The 9,729-nt window shown below is 38.5% G+C and overlaps 2 protein-coding genes across 2 annotated transcripts; both read right to left on the bottom strand.

Moving 5' to 3' along the window:
- Window positions 1-1,651: 1,651 nt before the first annotated feature.
- LOC145483278 (uncharacterized) lies at window positions 1,652-3,464 on the bottom strand. The gene has a single exon (XM_081461777.1). The coding sequence runs from the start codon at window positions 2,580-2,582 to the stop codon at window positions 1,776-1,778; it is 807 nt and encodes a 268-aa protein (XP_081317903.1). The 5' UTR covers window positions 2,583-3,464; the 3' UTR covers window positions 1,652-1,775.
- Window positions 3,465-6,080: 2,616 nt separating this feature from the next.
- Window positions 6,081-8,740, bottom strand: LOC145483294 (histamine H2 receptor-like). Its single transcript, XM_081461782.1, has one exon. It carries the CDS (start codon window positions 7,582-7,584, stop codon window positions 6,775-6,777), a length of 810 nt encoding a protein of 269 aa, XP_081317908.1. The 5' UTR covers window positions 7,585-8,740; the 3' UTR covers window positions 6,081-6,774.
- Between the last annotated feature and the right edge of the window lie 989 nt (window positions 8,741-9,729).

The following is a 9,729-nucleotide window of genomic DNA, read 5'->3' on the forward strand; positions in this document are numbered from 1 at the left end:
ATGCCCACGCATTTTTATTGAACGCGTAAATTACATCCTGAGTAGATTTATTAGCATATGCAAACCATCAGTTTTTGCTGTGGGGACCTCCGACAAAAGAAAACCGAACGTTTTTTATGCCCAATTTTGAATGCATTTTGCTTAAGACTAAATCTTAAAGTGATCGTCAGCAGAAAAGTCTTACGTTAATGACACTGATGCTGTTTTGGTGTAGTTTATACAAAATAGCAGCAAGTCATTTAAGATAAATGGACTCGTATGTCTGACACACCTTGAAAAGGGAAGACGCCTTTAATGTCTTGATTAATTACTACTATGTCGAAAGTAACGACGGGTTAAGGCACATAAGTAAGGAAGAGCCGACTTCTCCGCTTGCTGAAGGATGCTTTTTATTCTTTTCTGTGATAACATTTCCTGGGAAAATAACTTTACCGGCTCACTGTCTTAATTTGAGTTAAATGAAGTCTCAGACAAATCTAGCTTCTTTTTGCTGTACTTAATGATTTTACATGGCTAGTACTCTAAATGAAGTAATTGCTATTACATTAATTAATCGTCTTTACTATCTTCCCGGCGTTCGGTGGACCTCTGTCTAATGAGGACTATGGACTTTTTGGCGCCAAGTGATGTTACCACATGAGCTTCTGGGCAAACTCAGACCCATCGACTTTCGTCATTTACAGCATTCGGTGAATGCGGCAAATGACAGCTAATTTAATGACGAAAGACGATGGAACAGCATCGCAGACGGGGTTATATTCGCAAGTATTCCCCCGTAGTGCGGCTATATTTATGCTGTTTTACAAAGTCAAGAGTGATTTATTTCGCTGCACTTTAGTACGCACTATCTCGTAAATTATACTGATAAGACAAAGGTAAAGTATTTTAGCCTTAGTACTTCGTAATTGGATAATTAAAAAGAGATACCTTAACGGAACCTTTATAAATTGCTTTCCTGATAACACTACCCAAATCATCATGAGTTTGCACGCAAAAACTGCATTTGTAACAACATTTCTATCAATTTATCATTAACAATATTTTTTGTTGGTTCTCACGCGCACATGCTGAGAAAGACAGGGAAATTAAAAGAAAACTTGAAGTGGTGATTTTCTAGTTTTCTTTTTCTAAATTTTAGTTTGAGAATCATCGAATCAGTCAATATCCTAAAAATGCAAAATTCATCGCATGCATTTTATTTGCAAGTCATTCTGTGCTTAGTTCAAAAGTACATTAACTCAAAATTTAGCCTGACATGTTATTTTGATTGAAAGGAGTGTGTTAGTCTTAAAAAATTATTTTTCTAGCTTAATGGTTTTTCATTAAACTAGAGTGCAGCGCACTTGAAGGAGTTTTTGACTGACTTTGATGGATTGATTGCCAGTTTCAAATACATGGACAGCTTAGTTATATTAATTCAGAGAAAACATTAGGCTCTGCAAGCTTTAATTTTTTCAGAGCCACATTTGTAATACTGTAGCAACGACTTGGCGGCTAAACTAACAGCTGTTTATGTGCCATTAAACTTCTTAATTCTTTCTTTTTAAAATTTTGCTTTGAAGACAAAATGGCCTCAATTCATCACGGAATTAATGATTTTTTCATAGGAAATCTTTCAAGTTAATGCTCTGCTCCTCATTGCGACCTTTCTTTTTGAGGCCAGCCGTGCTCTGAACAATCGAAATATTTTGAAGTTAGCTGTTATAATTTAACTATCATTTGCCTATTTCTGCGTTTTCTCAGCGACTCTAGCCAGTAAACATCCAGATTGGACGTTAATTAGCGAGGCGTAACATTTGAAGAAGCGTTCTTCTAAACTGCTGATTGCGCCAAATAACCACGCAAGGATTCAACGCCGAACTAGCGAAGAGTAGAGTGTAAATTCCCATTAGCCTGTTTATTTCTGCTTTTCCCATCAAATCCAGAACAACATCAGGCAAGAAACACAACAAGGTGGAGCCCACCAAGATTGCTGATGTGATGGCCGCGGCGTTCTCTTGTTCCATAGTAGCGGCTTGTTGATGGAAATTTGCCGTTCCCGGCCGTTCCGCTATTTTTCTTCTCCTTCGCCTCCAGGACACCCACAGAATTTTGATGTAAGTCAAAACCAGGCTCAGTATCATCACACCATGAAAATAGACACCGACACGTTTCCCTGGTTCCGTTGCGAACACAACACCAATAACTATGGAGACCACCCAAGTCAACATTATGACTACCACAAGATCTTTTCTCGAGACGAGCAGAAGGTGATGGAAAGGTCGCGACAAAGCCTTCATTCTGTGATACGTGATAGCTGTCAGGTTGGTGAAAACGGCGTGAAGGCCGATGAAAGCGATGGTCTCGAATGCTACGAGGTAGGTACCGCCTACCTCGTTGCCAAGATAGTAGACGTACATTGGCTGAGCTATCAGGCAGTTAGTAAGATCTGCGGCTGTTAGAGACACGATAAGCAAATTCAGACCCTTTTGAAGCTCTGCGTTTTGTAGAATCGCCATTATCACCAGAAAAGTCATGCAAGTGCCAAAAACACTGAGAAATGCATTGATAATGATAAGGGAAACAACCTTCGCCGATGCCATTTTGAGTAAAGATATCGAGAAGCGGTATTCTTCGCGGCTGGTGTTGCGGTCAGAGTGTTCTGTAAGAGGTAGCTGTTTTTAACTAACTTAAACTCGTTTAAACTGGCTGCGGCCAATGGATGGTCACGTGCAAGGTTGGCTATATGACTAGCTCATTTCAAAGAGTCATTATTACAAAATTGTCCCGGGGGCGGACGTCCGTGTTTGATTACCGTCAAAATTAAAGTGCGTGTGGCAGAACGTGCAATTCATATCCTGACGATTAGTCCTACTTGAAGTGGTTGTTTATAAACCCAGCGCATCTCTATTCAATGACCCCGACAACACGAAATCGTTTGAAACCGTATATCATACACGTTTTCCGGTTAAAGCTACAAAGAGGCTAGGCGGATTTGAGTTACTGCAAATGAAACTGGAAAACGTTTGTTTCTGATGTCGATGATGATAAACATGTCCTCACATCCAAGAACTATTAACGTCTTGAACGTAACGCCGGTATTGAAAGCATTTTGGAATTTTACTGTGAATAGATACCGGCTGCTATGTTTTCAAGGAAACGAAAGGGAAGTTCAAGTTGTGAAAACGTGGCCTACCTAAGTTAAGGTGCTTTCACTTGAAAGTGAGAGGAGGCCCGTTGGCCAATTGGGATGGTTAGTACACTGGACATCGCCGCATCCAACGGCCATGGCCGGGGTAATTTTTTGTGTTATTAGGAAAAACGTTTAAATCTCACAGTGACTCTTGAGGGGACACTCTCTCCATGCTCTTTTACCTCTGGAAGTAAGTTTGCCACTTGTACGTAATTCTAATGATGACTTATTTAAAAGCTTCCTCATATGTATTAGTCTGACAACATAGAGATTTATGTTAAAGCAGGACATCAAGTGGAATGAAATAACCCACTGAGTTGTTTAAAAGGCACGGGAAATGCGAAGCATTACATTAAAGCTCTTTTGAACTATAGATTGCAAAGTGATCGGAAAGATCTGCTAAAATTCTCAGAAATGCCGCCAAAAACTGTATGCAAACTCTCTACAAGGATATTTTTAACTCTGGGTCCCTATTTAGTTCCTTATCCGTTTTCCGACCGTGAGTCGGCTTAATTTTTTTTAAGCTTATCGTTTTTCTTTTCAGTAAAACGTCACACACTAGCATAAATTGCGTTTTTACTCAGGCTCATTTGATTGTGCGTCAAAATCCGAATTAAAATTACTATCTAATGCTACGGGCACTTTACCGGAAAGAGCGTATGTCAATGACACCAGGCACAAGGTCGATAGGTTATTATAAAAACGTTGAACACTTTAACAACTTACACAATTGAGAGAGACTGGAGACAAGGGCGAGTACACTGTTGGAAAATGCGCGAGCGCAGTTCAGGTCTGTTCGCCACGCCTGCCAGTTGTATTCTTGCAATGAGTGTGTCTGAATATACAATATGACGTTAAGCGCTGCGTATAGTTGTCAAAATGACAACTTGAAGCGCTTTTTAAATCAAGCTGTCACAAATTCGCAGTTCTAGGTTCGAAAGAAGATGAAATTGTTGCTGGCGGCTAGAGCAATTGATAGCCTTTTAGACCGCTTTACTATTCTGTTAGTGATGGTACAAATCACAAACTATTTGGCATGAGGATATCATAATTTACCATGAAAAGCAATAAGGTTTTGATGCCAAATCCCTCTCGTCGCTTTCACACGAAACCTAGTAAATTAGCACGCCACAGAGATATGATGTCAAGAGAAAGAATGATACAGCTTGCCATTAAGGGGTTGGCTCGATGTGATGTAAAATTTTAACGGTGATCAAGCCTTACGTACAAGAAATAAAAAAAGACTTACCTCACTTATAACTCGAGTTTACTGGCTCTTAGGCCAATCCTAATCGCGATCAGTTCGTCAGTCTATGGTTTCCTTTGACTGGGTTCAGCAATTGCTTGTTATCTTGTGTCCACTTATCGAGATCTCAAAATTAGATACTACACATCAGCCTGATTGTTTTATCTTTTCGTAAATTATTTCCTGAGTCCGACTACTGAGTAATATGACTGACTGTTTTTTGGCGTGGATTAATTATCAAGACCTTTAGCAGACAAAAGAGCATTAGTAGAAAACATGCAAGTATTGGCCTTCAAATTTATATCAGTTGATAAAAGCTGAGTGATGTACTTTCTTTCAGAATAAATGGAATGATAATTTCGTACTAGCTTTGTTATAAACTTTATACAAGCGCGTCATTTCCTATATTCTTACTCATGATTTCGATTAGAAATTGACACAGGTTGTTCTTACTCTAGCTGAACAAAAGCCGATGACTTGCCTTGAATTTGTTTATTAGTTGTTGGAATGACACCAAGCGCTAGCTAGCACGGAGGGCGCCCAGAAAACATACTGCACGGAATAGGCTTTTGCGGTCAAGTTTTAATATTTCCTGACACGCCTTCCTAGTCGGGTCAGGAATTTAATCTAATAACTTACCTTAAATCTGTGAAAAGAATTCTACCAAGAAAAAAACACGTTTCCTTTATTCATCTTAGCAACTTTGTCAGCGTTACGTCGTTAGGGATGACTACTTTAAACAACATCTGCTTGAAAAATCATATCTATTAAGACTTTTTCATTGGTTCAGAGTCCAAAGTCTCGCCTGAAATAATGACACCCATTAAACACTGATTGGCCGGTTTCAATTTCACATCAATTTTTTCCGTCGCTTTCTTTGCAGTTTTTCGTGGTATGTAGAATGCTTTGCCTAGATAGTAAGAAAAACGTCCCCTAGAATTGATCGGGCAATTTGCCTTTTTTAAAATTCCTGTGGTGGAGGAATGTAACGTTATCTAACCCAACTTCCCCCAAAATAAATGCAAAGTAGACTACATAGGAACCTGACGAAAAACGATAATTCAGGCGAAATTGTTTTCAACCAAAAGTAACATTTTCCGCTGATTGTTTTTCTTTAGAACTGAGACAATGTTCAATACGAAATTTGGATACCTTTTCGCGAAGGGTGCAATATACCTGCACTCGCGTCAGTATTAAAACTCCGTTACTCAAAAGCCTTTCTATTTCGTAATATTGGCTTTGTGAAAGCTGGATGCAGCGTGAAATGTCAGTTTCAGCCAAAGAATTGTTGGAACGATGTCATCAGCATCCATCTTTTGCACAATAGACTTACTTCTCAGGTGAACGTAAGGCTATTAAAGTTGATGCTTTATGCAAATTATTGCTCTGCATAAAGCTGTGTTTGAAAAAGAAATAACATTAATAAAATAAAGTAACTTTCCGAAGAATTGAATGTATTTTTCGTCGACTCTTTCCTCACAGGCACTACACTTACGAGACAGCAATTATCGAAAGTCACTCGTCAACCAGCTGATCCCAGTGGAAGGATAATTCTGCGACTGTTTTACAAGCAATGAGAGAAAATATCTCATTCAATCAAATATTAGCACTGGCGCGAGTAAATGTTGAATGGCCGATCAGGAGTTGGGAACTCAAAAGCGGTGGCCTCTAATGAAGGAACGAAAACTGGAGAACTCGGGACAAAAATTATTAGTTCTGGCTATTCAAATATTTCCAAGCCAGCAGTCAGTCAGCACTTGAATATATTTTCATATCATGTAATGGCGAATGATTGATTGATTGGCAGTTTTATAATAAAACGACAGCTGCGGTTATGTTAAATATAAAGAAAACATTGGAAGCTTGGCCAGTTTTATTTTAGAAGCTACAAAAATCAACAAGTTTTAATTATAACTTCTATCTCCTTTTCCGTCTCAAGATATTGTAATAAACGTACTGACTTAATTTACAGCTTCTAACCTCAGTGTGTTTTGTATTTTGATTCGATATACGTCATCATGATCTACAATTGTAAGTTTCTGAATTTTCTGAATATACCACATAAAATGGCTATAAAAATAACTGATACGTCCTACTGAACAGCATACAGCTCTTTCGTGAACAATCCCGCCCACGAATTAAGTGAAGATTACCAGAAAATTTTACATCTTGTTATATGTTTCCTTTAGATTTAAGATCTTAATAGTTGAGTTAAATTTTCAAACGTGTATTGATTTATATAATACTGACATGCGTCTTATCGACTTAAAATTGCGGTTATTTATAATTTATATTCCACGATTCGCTGCATTATTCAGCCTTTTTTTCGTTTAGTAAGACGAAATCTGTTCGCTGTTCAGTTACGGAGGCGAAATGTGTCAAGCACTGCTCTTCTGAACCGTTGATTACGCCAAATAACTATACAAGGATTCAGCGCCGAGCTTGAAAAAAGCAGAGTGTATGTCCACAACCGCCTGTTAACTTCTCCTTCACCCATTACATCGAGAACAACATCAGGCAAGAAACACAGTAAGGTAGTGCCCACCAAGATGGCTGATGTGATGGCCGCGGCGTTCTCATGCTCTATGGTGGCAGCTTGTTGGTGGTAATTGGCTGTACCTACTTGTTCCGCGATTTTTCTTCTCCTTCGCCTCCAGGACACCCACAGAATTCTGATATAAGTGAAAACCAAGCTCAGTATCATCGCAGCATGGACAGAGGCACCGGCACGTTTTCCTGGTTCCGTTGCGAACACAACACCAATAACTATGGACACGATCCAAGTCAACACTATAACCACCACGAGATCTTTTCTCGCGACGAGCAGAAGGTGATGGAAAGGTCGGGCCAAAGCCTTCATTCTATGATAAGTGATTATAACGAGGTTAGAGAAAACTACATGAAGGCCAATGTAAGCGATTATCTCGAATGCTGCAAGGTAGCTGTTGTTACTCTCGTCGTTGCTAAGATAGTAGACGTACATTGGCTGCGCAACCAGACAGTTTATAAGATCTGCGGCTGTTAAGGACACGATCAACAAATTCAGACCCTTTTGAAGCTCTACGTTTTGGTAAATCGCTACAATCACTAAACTGTTCATGGCGCTTCCAAAAATACTGAGAAAAGCGTTGACAATACTCAGAGAAATAACCCGTGCGGATGCCATGTTAAAGATAAACTGTTATGCGGACGCTCAGCTCTCAGCGCGATCAGCACTATCTTCAGTGTTTAGTTAAGTTTAGAAGCTTTTCACTGAATCTGACTTTGAAAATTATTGTTTGCTTCGTTTGACGAGAAAGCGCACGTCCTTAAATTACAAAATTTGCATTTGTTTGAGTTGTGTCGTCGTAAATTACATCTCGGGATTAATTGTAAATCAACAGTTTTCAGCCGTGGAAATGATTTTCTTCATATCCGTCAAAAAAAGTTACGACTGTGCAGTTTTCCTGGCCCGTGTTCAGCCTTTTCTCGAAACTAAATCTAGAAATTCTCTGTAAAAAAGAACATTTGATTTTGCCAGTGAGGATTCTACCTCGGACGTTCTGACAGAAAATGCGTAGGGGTTGTCATTTTGGACAAAGATAGGCCATGGCACCTGCTCAATTGGCCAATAGAAAGAAACGGATGTTAAACCAAGACTTCTGCACGCTTTGAATATGATACGAAACCGTGACATTTATTGAAACACGACTAATAGGACACATGCTTCTTTTTGAAATATTCTCGATAAGAAATAGCTTGCACGGCTAACAACGAACGTTTTCAACTGGGGAGCAAAGAGTTACCATTGGCTTATCATTTATGCCGCGGTTATTTGTAATGCATTGCGAGTATTTTCAAAACACCGAGCTTCTGCATAACAAACAGACTTTTTTTGGGTTCATTGAAATTGAAATTGGCCATTAGGCGAAAATTGGTGGCCTTTTGACGCCACAGACTAAAGTTTTTATGGGCTGCAACTTCGAAAACTAATTCATATTGATAACCAAAGCAGAAGTTCAAAATACATAAATCCGTAGAGTAGATCAGAAAGAAAGATAAATAATGTAAAACTGAGTAAACTCGGCGTGAAGCACTATGTAAAGACTTACACCTGTCTAGGATACTAGATAAAAACTATATGACTTCCAGTGAAAGAACAAGAAATTAACGCAAAGCACGAATCACAAGATATTATCGCGTTTGAGTTGTTAGACTGAGAAATGCCTATTTCTATGCTGCTCAATCCGCTATGGGACAGTTTAATCCTTAACTTAACGTTAGCTTCAACGACTGAATAAATTTTTGTTGAGTAGTCATGTCCTTTCGATAACGATCCAGAAAAAGAGGTAAACAGTAAGATCACTGCCTACTTATCGGAAGTGGTCAGTTACAGGTTCCATACTACATGATGACGTACCAGTTGCCATAAATTAACATAAAATAAAAAGAGTAACTGCAAAGCGCTAAGTTATGTTAAGTGTGTATTTTATTTCCCAATACTGACAGAACTGGATAATTTTAACTCAGAACAACATCTAGTCATGGAAAACAACAGGCAACCTGACTTCCACGATACATAAATGCATACAAAACACAGTCGCTGTAGATAGCTAGATCACTCAGTTGTTAATATATTCTATTTTACAAAAGCTACAAAGTTGAACATAACATTACATAAACTTTGAACGAGGGTATAATGTGTACCTCGTAACACCACGGAGAAGAAAATTGAGGCAAAGAGGAAAATTCGTGCGTAATAAAATGAAATGCGGAGTTTGAGCTGTCTTTGAAATCGGCACTGGGCAGAATTTTAAATTTTCCTAGTTTTCGAAGAATCTGTCTTGTAGGTAAAAAGCAGCGATAACTTTCGTAACCAAATTTTAATCATAAAATTATCTTTTCGAAATATACTTACATTATAAAACGAAATAAAAAGGCATTCAATCCAATGGCAAATAAAATTTTTGGTTCAATTCAATCTTTTAATTTTCATGATTCAATCCAATACCTGGAATATTGATTCAATTCAATATACCTGAAATATTGATTCAATCCAATACCTGGAATATTGATTCAATCCAATACCTGGAATATTGATTCAATCCAATACCTGGAATATTGATTCAATCCAATACCTGAAATATTGATTCAATCCAATTCGTCGAATATTGATTCAATCCAATACCTCGAATATTGATGCAATCCAATACCTCGAATATTGATTCAATCCAATACCTCGGATAATGATTTAATCCAATACCTCGAATATCGATGCAATCCACCTCGAATATTGATGCAATCTTCCTGGGCCGAGCGCGGCCAACAGGAA

The sequence above is a fragment of the Orbicella franksi genome, chromosome 1, assembly GCF_964199315.1.
Source record: "Orbicella franksi chromosome 1, jaOrbFran1.1, whole genome shotgun sequence".
NCBI lineage: Eukaryota > Metazoa > Cnidaria > Anthozoa > Scleractinia > Merulinidae > Orbicella > Orbicella franksi.